Here is a 14,475-nt window from a genome sequence, read left to right as displayed (position 1 = left end):
GCAAGAAGGGGGAGCGGGCCGGCTGGCCGGCGGGCCGGCGGGCGGGGGCTGCGGCAGACCGGCGCGGGAGGCGGCACGGCGTCAAGTGCAGCTCGGACGCACGGACTGGGCCCATTTCCCTTTCATCCGTGAGTTTGCTGCTACCCCATCTCTTCCCTTCTCCCTATCCCCTTACACCTCGGCTCTCCTCCGGGCTTTTAGACCGGATACCTTAAACACGAGGTGGGACAGAAACCAAGTGAACAATGAGAGTTCCTCACCTTTGTATAGGGGGAAGCGGGGAAACAGCGTTTACTGAGTGCTTTCTGTGTGCAGAGGCGCCTGCATGGACATCTCCTTTCCTCTTCTCAGCAGCCGTGTGAAGGAGGTAGTAGTGTGCCCATTTAACAGGAAAGGACTGAAGCACCCAGGCAGTACAGTTAGGAAGTGCAGAGTTAAGAGCTCACACCCAAGTCACCATGTCTGACTTCAAAGGCTGCCCCTTGCCAACACTCCTCTATTCTGTTAGATTAAGGGATAGTGGAGAAAAACCAAAGCCAGGATGGGAGGACCAACTTGGGATTGCATAGAATTGGTGAGCAAGAACTGTTATCTCCATTTCACAGATGAAGAAACTGAGCCAGAGAGAGACAGGTTACTAGTTTTGGCCTGTATCCTGCAGCAAATAAGTTACAGCTTCCAACCTAGCACCGTCTGTTGCTCTCTAGATGCTAATTCGTTGCCCTGCAGTGCTGCCTGGAGAGTATTTTTGCACAGGTAGTCTCAAACCATCTCAACAGCAGTCTCAATGTGATAATAGTGCTGAGGGAGCAGGTGAGGAGGTAGTGGGGAGAGGGCTGAGGGAAGATGAAGGCAACCTTTATGGTGCCCATTGTACAGAAGAGGAAACTCTTCTTGGCACTTTTCTTTCTTTCATTTTTTTTTATTAATCTTTTTTTCTTTTCTTCTTTTTTTTTTCTTTTTACACAACAAGCTGCCTGTTTTATAAAAGCAACATTATTTCTACAGCCCTTTGTGACCCCAAAGAGGCCAGGCTCAGAGAGGTAAAATGATTTGTCTGAAAATACAAGGTGAAGCCAAAATTTGAACTGAGTCTCTGAATCCAGAACTCATGCTATTAACCAAAGTGTGAGTACAAGGTGGGCTGCCTCAGAATCATTTTGGAGAGCTTGTTATAAATGTAGATTATTGGGCCTTACCCCTGGAGGATTTTGATGTAGTAGGACTAGGGGTGAAGAGTGTGATTTGTAGTTTTAAACAGCCCCGTAGTTGATTCTGAGGTGTAGAGAGATTCATGAACCACTTTTCTAAACACCACCACGTGATGCTGAAGGTTATAAGTAAATGGGCTTGCCATCAGTGTATCTGCCCATGGCATATCTGTCATGAAATGTAACTCCAGAGCACAGGTTCCTACCCGAGGTCCTTCCTGGAATTGTATGCAAAGAATCTGGACTCTGTACATTCTTCTGAGCCCACAGCTTTGCAGATTTTCAAATGGGTCTGTCATAACATCTTCCTTCTTCAAGCCATGCTTGATGAAGAAGTGTGAGAAATCAAACCCCATTTAACCTAACCCCCAAACCACAGCTCTCTGTTGCTGATATAGCTCTTTCATTTCCTGGCTCAAGGACAGGTTGCTAGGTTGCCCTTCTGTGAGCTCTTCAGGGGACTTCTCCTTTGCTGGATTTGGCATCACTGGCCCCAGAGAAGGAGCAACTCCATGGAAACGGCATGCAGGGCTGTCCAAAGTGAATGACCATGAAGGCAGTGGCTGGAAAACCTGCTCCATTTTTCCCTGACTTAGAGAGCAGGTATTACTTCCTTTATGTATAGTGTGGCTAGGAGGCTCCTGTGGGGCCTGTTCTTGACTCCTGATGCTTGGAAGCAAGTGAACAGTCTGATGCCCTTCCGCTGCTGTTGGCTTCATCTTCAGTCTGCCAAGGTACTTCACTTGCTCCTTTCTGCCCTCTTATTTACAACCCCAAGATCTAGAGTTCCTTGGAGTAAACAATAAAAATTTGGAGATAAGCACCTTCCATCTCAGGATCATGGTCTGTGGATGGAACAGTGGGGTAGTGGTGGTGGAGGCTGGAAAGTGTGGATGTGTGGAGAAGGCAAGTTGCTCACCTCACACACTTAGGGGTGATGCTGGCAGTTGCTCTTAGGTTTCCTTCAGACTTTTGCTTCTGCTCCCCCATCCCGTGACATCTGACCCTTACCTCCCAGAAGAGTCTTGTTCAGTGTTTAAATTGGCTTCATCACCAAATTAGGTATTTGCAGCTGGACTTGGTAGGGATGGAATCACATAGGACCAAGAATAGATCTCAGTGCTCTGACAAAAATAATGACAGGAAATGGATTGTGTAAAGGTGCCAGGGTTGGGCTACTAGAACAAAGCGAGGGACTCTTCATGCAGGGATGGGGGTAGTATTTGCAACCTGGCTTCAATTGGATACAGGACATCCTATCTCTGGCCTCACGTGTATGAGTGTGTTCCAACTGATGGCTCTAATGAGACCACATTTTCTAATTTCAACAAATAAACCTTAAAAGCTTGAAGGTTTGGAGATAAAGCTTTCAATTGAAACAATAATAGCTGCCTTTGGCTGCCTTCCTCCTTTGTGCCAGGAACTTTCTGTCTGTTATCTCTTTTAAGCTTCTTAGCAACCCTGTTGAGACAGCTATTGTATCCCATTTTGCAGATAGGGAAACTGAATTTCAGGGACATTAAGTAACTTGTGTCAGGCTTCACAACTTGTAAGTGGAGGCACTGAGACTGCAGGCCAGGGATGTCGAACTCCAAAGCCCATGAAAACTCTTCTTTGCTGCCTTCCAAACAAGCAGTCCAAAATGCATTCTGCAGATAACCCAGTTCATTAGACCAATTGCAGCCTTTAGAACAATTTAATTGTTATCTTGCCTTTATTCCTATTATCTCATTTTTAAAAAATGAAACTACTAATATAACTTATGGAACAACTTATATACCAGTTGCTGTGCTAAGCACTTTCCGTACTTTGTCTCATGCATCCTTCATGACAATCATTTTACATATAAGGATACTGAGGATCAGCGAGATGATGAAACTTGGCCAAGGTTATAAAGCTAGGAAGTGACACAGTGAAATTCAAACCCAGGGCTGGCTGTATCCAGAGCCCATCTCTGTGCCCTACAGCACAATGCAGTGGAGAAGACAAATGTGGTCCTCATCTTAAATGGGCTTCTCTCTGTCAACCACAGCTCTATTTCCTTCTCACCACATGGGGTAGGCCAGCCCCATGCACAACTCACACTCTTGAGCCTATGTGCCTTAGGCCACTTCCTCAGCCTAGAAGGCTTGCCCTCACTCCCCTACCTAACAACAGCCTATTCTACTCTACTCAATTAAGGATTGAGTCATATGCCCCTTCTCAGGTGGAATAAATTGCTCTTGTCTTTTTGCTTCCACCTTCATTACTGTACCCTTTATTTTGTCTTTCTGTAGAGTTTAGCACACTGTTGACCTGTCTCCCAAGCTAGTTGACTAGATTTCTAAGCACTTGAGGGCAGGCACCAAATTCTGTTCACTCTAGCTCCATGGTGGTTTACCCACAATGATTTAGTGGATGATCAATACATGTTTGTGAGCAGACCAAAGGACTGGCTGAGAGATGCCCTGAATGAACAGACAAATGCATTCATTTGTGGCTGGATCCTGGGGCAGTCACACAGGCTACCCATGTGGACTAGACTGGCTGGGAGAGTCTGGAATCCCCTGGGCTCATTTTACTAGGCTGTAAACATAGGAGGCAGGTCATAGGGTACAGGTGATATCTGCTTAAGGCCAACTCTAGGTCCATTCTGTGGTCTATACTTTGAATTCATGTGAAGGGGCCAGGCTCTCCTAGATTGCTTATGTTGCACCTTCCTATTCGTGGAAGTAAGGGCTTCCCTGCCTCCCTTGGGAACAGAAGATTTGTTCCCAAATGCCCCTGTATCTGGTTATGGCTGTCCCGAGAGCATCCAGAAGGAGCATGCGTTCTGTGGAGACAGATAGTGAAGTCCAGAAGCATCTTTTTTTGATCCTTCTTATCAAGGCCACCATGTTATGGATTCTCAACCACTTTGTCTCATTTTATGTTATTAATCTCTGCCGCAACGTTTTGAGGTGGATCTTAATACCCCTGTTTTGTAGCTGAAGAACCTGAGACTGAATGAAATGTCTTGTCCAAGGTCACACAACTAAGTGGCAGAGGCAGAATTCAGTCTCGGGTCTGTCTGCCCTTTCCAAAGCCTGGCATCTTAACAGAAAATACATGGGAGAAACACGAACTCCCCTCCCATAAAATGGAAAGGATTGGATTTATAAAATGGATTACATATTAAGGTTAGATGTTTCTCAATTATTGTTCACCTTTAATCCCCCAAAATGATTTACAAAAATGGCAGAAGGAGTTGGGGATTGAAAAGTACAATTCATCTATCAACTATTGACCGGAATGCCCCAATATCACCCCCCTCTGACAGATACAGTATGGAGATGACTAAAAATTATTTTGCCCTTTCTGCTCCATTTACAGCTCAGGTGGGTAAGGCTCCAAGATGTCACTGAATTTCTAAAGGTCACACATCAAGTTGATAATAAAACTCACTTAGAATGCTGGTATCTCATACTACCCCACCTGCTGCCTGGCCTTTCTGGGGTAGGTGTGATAGTTGGGAGTCCTTGCACTGCCAAATCCTAGCCCAGTTTTCTTTCTGCTAAATCATCCTGCCTCATGGTGTCAGTGAACACGTTTATAAATGGTAGGGAGGAAATGGAACATTATTGCACTCTGAGGTAGAAGAAAGGACAAATATTTACTTCACCACCTGTCCTTATTTAGGTGAAGGTAAGACTTTGGAAAGAAGATCTTTGATAGGAGAGCTGAGGACTGTTGGGGGCTCCTGTAGATTTAGCAGCCTGGGTATCTGGGAGGAGTCCCCTTTGGCTCTGGAGAAATGGAAGTGGGGCTTCCAGGGGCCAGAGGTGGCCCAAAGGGATGCAAAGAGTGGGCCTCTTGAGTTTTTACTCCTGCTCAGTTCTCAGCTAAAGGGTCAGAGGCAGAGGGGTCCTCCCAGTGTACTGGCTATGAGGGTAAAGGAGGCTGAGGCTTAAGGCCATCATAGAATGTGGGGGTAGGGGGAGGTGGTTATGGGCAGAGTACAGGAGGCTGAGCCTCCATCTGCCTCCACCAAGAGGTGAGTGTGGCTCCAGGGGAGGGGCGTGGTGGTAAAGTGAGATTGTGAGAAAATGGATGGAGCAAAGGGGATAGAAATGAGAATGTGGGGATATAGATGGAACAGGGTGGGGTTATGAATAAGATTGTGGGGATGTGGATGGAGCAGGGTGGTATGAATGAGACTGTGGGATATGGATGGAGCAGGGGGGGATAGAATGAGATCGTGGGGATATGGATGGGGCAGGGAGATAGGAATGCGATTGTGGGGATATGGATGGAGCAGGGGGTATAGAATGAGATTGTGGGGATATGGATGGAGCAGTGGGGATAGGAATGGGATTGTGGGGAGATGGATGGAGCAATGAGATTGTGGGGATATGGATGGAGCAGTGGGGATAGGAATGAGATTGTGGGGATATGGATGCAGCAGTGGGGATAGGAATGGGATTGTGGGGAGATGGATGGAGCAGGGAGAAGGGGCTAGGGAAGAGCAGAGCTGATGGGAGTGATTTTGGAAGGAGTAGTACACCAAGGCGGATTCTTGGCCTGGCAGCCTCGGGAAGGCTGCATTGGGCTTCTTGCAGTGTGTGGCTTCTACTCCTCCCTGGGGACCTCAGCTTGGACTCTCTGGTTCCCCATTGGCCTGCTAGCTTAATTAGAGTCCCAACCTTCATGCCCCCATCACATAGCCCAGGGTTCTGTGTGAAACTTGTGGGTCTGCAGTTCCTGCCAAGCTTTGTGTCCCTGTCACTGTAGATGGAAGCCCTCCGTCCTGGCCATCATGCCCCTCCGCCACTCCCCTGTCCTCCTGCCCCACACCCACACATCTCTGTTCCTTTCCCTGAGGTGGCAGCTCTGGCTTCTGCACACCCTGTCTCGTCAGCCCAGGGACCCCCTCTTTCCTCTCTGGCAAACTCCCTCAGATCTGCTCTGAGCATTCATTTTTTTTCTTTAGATCCCAAAATTCCTTCATATGTCCTGGCTTCCAAGTTGCTTCTCATACTAGCCATCTGCTTCCTGGCCTTTCTGGGGTAAGGAGCAATAGTTTGGGGTCCTTGCACTGCCTATTCTATCTAGTACAGTGGTTCTAAGCCGGGAGCAGTTTTGCCTCCCAGGGGACATTTGGCAAGGTCTCAAGATATTTTTGGTCATCACACTGTGTAAGTCACTACTGGTGCTACTGGCACGCAGTGAGCCGAAGCCAGGGAGCCTCTGAACATTCTCGAGTGCAGAGGACAGGCGCCAAGAATAAAAAATTATCCTGCCCAAAATGTCAATAGCACTGAGGTTAAGAAACCCTGCTCTATTATATAGCTACAGGTCTTCAAGGTTAGGCTTAGAAGTTGCCAGGTGCTGAGCCTTTAGGCACTAAACTTCCAGAAGCAGCTGCTCTTTCCTTTCCTCACTTGCTGGAGGGGGGCTGGGCGTTGCCATGAAACAGCTACAACTTGAGCAGGAATCTATGGAGAGAAAGGCGAGGGGAGATTCCCCCTCCCCAAATTTAATACCAACTTTTAGAGAAAGCATTGCACTTCAACTGTTAAATGCCTTTCTGCCTCTACAAGATAGTGCCAGATTTTTTTAAACAGAATAGCAATGTATTATTCAAGTAGCTTACAAAATGCAGAGTTTCATGTCGTGAAAGTTGATGCATTAAGTTTTGGAGTCTTCCCCTCCTCTATTTCATGTTTTTCAGTCGTAATCCTTTGAATATTGGAATATTTGCTGTGTCAGCAAAATACTGTAGTGGTGGCTCTGTCCAGAAAAACCGATTGCCTTTCTTTTAATTTAAAGTTAATTAATTCTTAATTTCTTAAGGGTGTGCTTATATATCAGAAACTGGCTCAAAGAGTTGCTTGTTTCCGTCGACCTGAGTTTCTTAGGGTTCATTTCTAATTAAGCAATGAAAATGCTTGCCAACAGAATTAATTGGTCAGTCTAATCTCTTTTTTTCCACCCTTGCCAGTTTCTTCCATCTGCACCCAGTTGTCTTCAGCATGGGGGAGCAGAACCACTCTCCCGGGAAGGAGCTTCAGCACAGGACGCGAGCAGAGGCTCCAGGAAAGGAAAGCTGGCATTCCCAGGCCTACGCCCTTGGGGCCGTTTCCAACTTTGTGTCTACTTTTCTGACCTTTCCTATCTATAAGGTTGTGTTTCGGCAACAGATCCATGCCATGGCAGTGTCAGAGGCTGTGAGACAGCTTTGGCATGAAGGTCCTCAATACTTCTACCGGGGAATCTACCCTCCTCTTCTCTCCAAGACGTTGCAAGGGACTCTTCTGTTTGGGACTTATGATAGCCTGCTGTGCTTTCTCTCTCCTGTTGGGCCACACACCCTGGGACACCGCTGGGCTGCCGGGCTCATGTCTGGCATGGTGGAGGCCGTGGCACTCAGCCCCTTTGAAAGGGTGCAAAATGTGCTCCAGGATGGTCGCAAGCAAGCTCGCTTCCCCAGCACCTTCAGCATTCTCAAGGAATTCAATTCTTATGGGCTTTGGGGGCGGCTGTCACTGGGCTACTATCGTGGTTTCTGGCCTGTCCTGGCCAGGAACAGCCTGGGGAGTGCTCTATATTTTTCTTTCAAGGACCCCATCCAGGATGGCCTGGCAGAGCAAGGCCTGCCCCACTGGGTTCCTGCCTTGGTGTCTGGTAGTGTCAATGGAACAATCACCTGCCTAGTTCTGTATCCTCTGATTGTGCTGGTTGCTAATATGCAGTCCCATATTGGATGGCAGAACATGCCAAGTCTGTGGGCCTCTGCCCAGGATGTGTGGAACACTCGGGGCCGAAAGCTGCTCCTGATCTACCGTGGAGGCTCCCTGGTCATCCTAAGGTCCAGTGTGACATGGGGCCTCACTACGGCAATCCATGACTTCCTGCAGAGGAAGTCGCACTCCAGGAAAGAGCTGAAGACTGACTAGCTGCAGAAAGTGTGGCATGGCAGCTTTGTTATTCTAAATCTTCCCTGGTTGGTTCTATATAGCTTACTTCTTTGGCTAGGTTGCGTAATACAGCCATCCTTTAGCATCTATAAACTCATTGCATGGGAGAAGTTCCCAACTACCAACCTGTTGAGCAAGGACAAAGCCCAAAAGTATTCCTTAGTCAAAAAGAAACGTTCGCCCCAGTCTCTCCACAGCTTCAGTAGCCTCAGAGCCAGGAGGCCTTTAAATAACGTGTAACCCAGATTAAGTGTCATTCCTTTAAGGAATTCCTTGGCAATAAGTGGAAACTTAAAAAGATGACTTTACTTAGGCACTTTGAGCTCTGGGACCCTTCTAGGTGTCCTCCAGACCAAACTGAGTGGAACTCCAATTTCAAACAACAATGCTTGACTCTTAGGATGGGAATTCCATAAAACTTCTCAGATGGCTACATTTTCATGATATTGTTCGCTGCCTCTACCACCACCTCTCACTTCTCAAGGCTGTGGGTCCTACTTTCAGGGTAGCAGCTGTGGCTGGAAATCCTAAATTAGGCTTGCATGAACTCGTCAGGTGCCACAAGAACTAGTGGGGCTGGAGATGGGATTGCGAAGAAGTGTGGCCCATGGATGGAAAGGATAAAACTTTGAAAGAAGAGATTTAATTACATGCAAAATAGAAACATTTGCTATTAACATCTGCTTGGTGTTATCTGCTAGGACATTTCTGAGAGCAAGGTGATAACATTGCCTAGAAACCATTTGAGTTTCCCTAAGAAACCTGGAAGTGAAGTGACCATATCTCTTCACAGAAAATTGCATATTTTGTTGATGTGGTTAATGTAGTTACTATGACATAAAGATCAGAAATCTTAGCCTGTCATTCAGAGCCATTCAAAATATGGTCATCATATAACTTTCAACATATTGTCACTCCACTTACATAAACCCCAAACACTAGCCATAATGAACTATTGTTCTCTCCCCAGACATTCCATGAACTTTCCCATGGCCATACTTTGGCCCACACTATTCTTTCCACCTGCAGTGCTCCTTCTTCAAGTGCCAGTCTACCAAAATCCTTCCAGTTCCTTGAAGCCCAGCTCAGAGGTCACCTTCTCTATGGAGTTCTTGATTTTCCCCAACTGAATGTGACATTAGTCTCTGTGATGCCCCTTTCTTTTTTTTTTTTTGAGACAGAGTTTCACTCTTGTTGCCCAGGCTGGAGTGCCAATGGTGTGATCTCAGCTCACTGCAACCTCCACCTCCCGGATTCAAGTGATTCTCCTGCCTCAGCCTCCCGAGTAGCTGGAATTACAGGCGCCCACCACCATGCCTGGCTAATTTTGTATTTTTAGTAGAGATGGGGTCTCTCCATGTTGGTCAGGCTGGTCTCGAACTCCCAACCTCATCAGGTGATCCACCCACCTCGGTCTCCCAAAGTGCTGGGATTACAGGCGTGAGCCACCGCACCCAGCCTCTGTGATGCCCCTTTCTAACAGCACTTCATACAGGGTACTGATTCCATTATGTCACTAATCTCATGTGACCCTTTGTTCTTGTATTCTTCAATACCTCCTACTAGACTGTAAAACTCATTGAAAGCAGGGATTTTTGTATGCATTTTAAAATCTTCCATTGTGCCTAGGTGCTCAATAACGTTGGTCAAATTATTGAATTGATTATCAAGCTGTGATATGGTATATCCTCAGGGTGCTGTCCCTTGTACATGACGATAAAGTTATTGACTCACTGTCAGCAAGACACATGCCTTTGGGCTGTGTTTTTGCTTTCTTTTAATAATTGATTTAGTTTTGTGCTAATGATAATGATGCTGCTGCTGATGATAATAATAACAATAATAAAAATTACTTTCAACTGGCACATTTGATGAGTTTATATTACTGATGGCATGTTTGCTATTAGCACCAGTTCAGGAACTGAAATTTCACAAACAGAATCACACTGTACAACTGTACCATTTGTTTCAACTCTGGGATTTTGAGGATTTCCAAGATGACATGTGTTATAGTTTCCCCCTACAGATATCTTAGTAATGCCCTCCTCTTGCATCTCCTTACTGAACCAAATTTGTCCTGTATTTGTCTTACTTGGTTGTAGATTTAGCAGTGAGAACTTCTCACTGAATGCCACAGAAATTAAAGACATGGTTGTTGGAGGTATGATGTCAGAGAGCATTTGCCACCAAGGTTGGCAGAAAATGGCTGGTCCAGGAGAGCTGAAGATGAGCTTCCACATCTGCAGATCGGGATGTGTTGGGACAGTACTCAACTTGTGGATTCAAGGAAGTATGAACACAGAGTCTGCATAAGGAAAGGAAAAAGATGCATTCATCTCCCAAGTACGCTGGTGATTTCCACTTATGTCATTCTGTCCATCCATGTCCCTTTCTTCATTTTAACTTCTTATTTAAAAATAATTTCAAACATTTAAAAATGTTGCAAGCATAAATAAAGCTTAAAGAACACCCATGTCCCCTTTACCCTAATTCCCCTATTATTAATGTTTCTCCCCATTTGCTTTATTATTTAAGTGTGCACTCTGTCTATACACACACAGGATATTTTTTCCCTGAACTATCCGAGAGTTGCATACATCAGTTTTCAATATTCCTAGATTCAATGTTTGTAGATCCAAATTATTTTTTAAGAGACCGTGTTTTATCTCTGACAACGGCACAGTTATTACAGAATATAATAAAATGAAAACTCACACAATATATGTGATATTGTGAAATATATACTTGGTCTTTGATCCTGTTTCTTGGCATACAACTCCTAAAATCCTTAGAATTTCCAAAGTGATATCTTTTTGTATGCTAATAATTGACTGATGGCTGGCAGCCCCTGGTTGCTTCAGGATGGGAACTGGTCACCAGGAAGACCAAGGCACCATTAGAGGGTTGGGACTTAACAGCCTCATTCCCGACCTCCAGGGAGGGGAGAGGGATGGAAGGTTAAGTTGATCACCAGTGGCCAATGATTTAATCAATCATGCCTATGCAATGAAGCTTCCATAAAAACCCCAAAGCACTGGGTTTGGAGAGCTTCCAGATGGCTGAACATGTGGAGGTTCCTGGAGGGTGGTGACCCAGGGAGGGCACAGAAGCTCTGAGCCCCTTCCGCAGTACCTCACCCTATGCATCTCTTCATCTGTATCCTTTGATATATCCTTTATAATAAAGTGGTAAACGTTAAGTATTTCCCCAAGTTCTGTGACCCTTTCTGGCAAATTAAACCCAAAGAAGGGGTCATGTGAACTCAAACTTGAAGCCCATCTGTCAGAAGTTCTGGAGGCTTGGATTTGCAACTGGTGTCTGAAGGGCCTGGGAAGAGTCTTGTGAAACCTAGTCCTCAGCTTGTGGGATATGATGCTATCTCCAGGTAGATTTGTGTCAGAATTGAATTGGAGTACACCCAGCTGGTGTTCGCTGCAGAACTGATTGCTCACTTAGTGTGTGGGAAAACTCCACACATCTGGACATGGAAATATTCTGTGCTGATTGCCGTGGTGTAAGAGCAACAGAAAAAGTTTGGGTATTTTCCCCTCAGAGTATATTTTAAAACTAAACTGCTAATAATTGCTTAAATTTACTATATTTGCCTTTATAAAAACTTTACATTATGTATGTTGAAGCTTGAAGCTATGCAATTATAATATAAACATGGATTTACAACTAAAGCATGTTATAATTTAAATAATTGAGTTTTTCAAATCGGTTCATATGAAATCCTAGGCAATATTGTAAAATTATACAGACCTGTAAACTTTTTCCACTTAAAAGTTGTGAGCAAAATTTAAGGGCATAGTCGTTTTCAAGTAATTTTAAATGTCAATGTTAATATTTAGTTTAGTGATGTTAATGGAGCTATGTTTTCTGATATTAAAAATGAGTTTTAGGAGTTGAGACCAATAAAATAAGGAGGTATTAAATATCTATATCTGTTTAAACACATAAAATATACAATTTAACACTAAAATTACTTGGTATAAAAAGTCAAAAAAAGAATAAAAAGCCATCATACAACACAATATATGCGTGATATATATTTTTATCTAAATATAAACTACATCAGCTTTTATAAAGCTCAAGTTGAAATAATAACGTTTTATGACAAATCATTATATGGTATATTCTGACTTAATTTTGCATTTACAATTTATTTTTAAACACTAAATAGCATTATAATTTTACTGGGATAACTATATATAGTGTAGTATATTAAGGTTAATAAAATAACGTTGCATATGAGAGAAAAAGCATAATAAATCAGAAACAATATAAAAAGCTTTCAGAAAAGATAAAAATACTGTATTTCTCTAGTCTGTTCACTCTCCAGTGTCTCTGGTTCTTTCATATCATCTTCCTTTCCTCAAATCTTTTAATACTCCCTCCCTCATCATTTCCAACTAGTGACCCTACTTCTATTTCATTAAGAAAACAGATACATTCAGAAGAGAACTGCCAGTTTAAAGAACATTTACAAAGCCATCACCCATGTAATAACCAGCCAGAGCAAGAAATAGAGCCCTTTAATAACCTACTCTTCTCCCCCCACCACTGATGACACCCCTCCCTCCATCTTAGGTGTAGCCCCCATGCTGACTTTTGTAATAATAATTTCTTTGCTTTTGTTTATAAGTTTTCTTCCTTATAAGCATCCCTAAACAACAGTTTTGTTTTACAGATATTCAAACATTAAATGCTTTTTAGACTTGGAATTGTGACTATCTTGTTTCACTCCACATTGCTTGTGAGACTCATTGATATTGCAGATAGCTGTAGTTGATCCATTTTTATTGTTGTACAGTTTACCATTGTATAAATATACCATGATTTATTCATGATAACTTTGAGGAACATTCTGGTTGTTTGCAGGTTTTATTTTTACAGTTCATTAGTTTTATTGATGTATAATAATTGTATATGTTTATGGGGTATATGTGATATTTTGATACATGTGTACAATGTGTAATGATCAAATCAAGGTAATTGGGATATCCATCAGCTCAAACATTTATCATTTCTTTGCATTGGGAACATTCCAAATCTTCTCTTCTAGCTATTTTGAAATACACAATAAATTGAATACTGTGGTCACTCTGCTGTGGTATTGAACACTAGATCTTATTCCTTCTCTCTAACTGTATTTTTGCACCCATTAACCAATCTCTCTTCATTCACTCCTCTGCAGTACCCTTCCCAGCCTCTGGTAACCACAGTTCTACTCTCCACCTCCTTGAGATCAACTTTTTTAGCTCCCACATATGAGTGAGGACATGTGATATTTGTCTTTCTGAGCCTGGCTTATTTCACTTCACATTTCACTTCACAAAAAATCCTCCAAGCTCATCTATGTTGCCACAAATGACAGGATTGCATTCTTTTTTTTATAGCTGAATACTATTAAATTGTGTACATATATCACATTTTTTTATCCATTTATTTATTGATGGACACTTAGGTTGATTCCATAACTTGGATCTTGTAAATAGTGCCGCAATAAACATAGGAGTGCAGATATCTTTTCAATATACTGTTAAAAAAATTTTTTTGGATATATACCCAGCAGCAAGATTGCTGAATCATAATGGTAGTGCTATTTTTAGTTTTTTGAGGGACACCCATACCGTTTTCCATAATAGCTGTACCATCTTACATTCCCAATAACAGTGTATGAGAGTTCCCCTTTCTCCACATCCTTGCCAGATTCTGTTTTGTTTTGTCTTTCTGATAATGGCCATTTTAACTGGGGTGAGATGAAACCTAATTTTTGACTGTTACAAAAAGGTGCTACTATCAATGTTCTTGGTAGTGTGTATAAACACAGGTATCTCTAGGGCACTTATGTAAGAATGGAATTACTGGTTTATGGAATACGAGCACCTTCAATTTAATTGGATGATGCCTAACTTCCTCATGGCATGTACCAATTCACGCTCTTACTAGCCAGGTTTAACAATTCCCATTGCTCCACCTGCTGGCCAACACTTGGTATTATCAGACTTCTTAATTTTTGCCTATCTAGTTGGTGTAAATGGCATCTCTTAATTTGATTTTCCTGATGACTAATAATGTTGAGCATTTTTTCACTTGCCTATTGAACATTAGGATTTCCTCTTTTGTGAAGCATTTATTCAAGACATTTGTCATGTTTTCCTGTTGAGTTGTATGACTTTTTCAAATTAATTTGTAGAAGTTATTTGTTTTAATTTTAGTTCTTCCTCCTTTATATGTGTTCCATACATCTCTTCCCACCTTGTCACTTATTTTTCCATTTTAGTGATTTCTTTTGATAAGCATAAGTTCTAATTATAAGATAGATA

General features: G+C 43.1%; 1 protein-coding gene across 1 annotated transcript; it reads left to right on the top strand.

Annotated features, from left to right (window-relative positions):
• Positions 1-10: 10 nt before the first annotated feature.
• On the top strand, positions 11-12,372 carry SLC25A53 (solute carrier family 25 member 53). The gene is made up of 2 exons (XM_004064636.5): positions 11-128; positions 7,171-12,372. The coding sequence occupies exon 2, from the start codon at positions 7,202-7,204 to the stop codon at positions 8,123-8,125; it is 924 nt and encodes a 307-aa protein (XP_004064684.1). The 5' UTR covers positions 11-128; positions 7,171-7,201; the 3' UTR covers positions 8,126-12,372.
• The last annotated feature ends 2,103 nt before the right edge of the window (positions 12,373-14,475 follow it).

Source organism: Gorilla gorilla, chromosome X, assembly GCF_029281585.2.
Source record: "Gorilla gorilla gorilla isolate KB3781 chromosome X, NHGRI_mGorGor1-v2.1_pri, whole genome shotgun sequence".
In the NCBI taxonomy this organism is placed as follows: Eukaryota; Metazoa; Chordata; class Mammalia; order Primates; family Hominidae; genus Gorilla; species Gorilla gorilla.
Note: the sequence above shows the minus strand (reverse complement) of the source record. Positions and strands in the feature narration are given on the sequence as shown.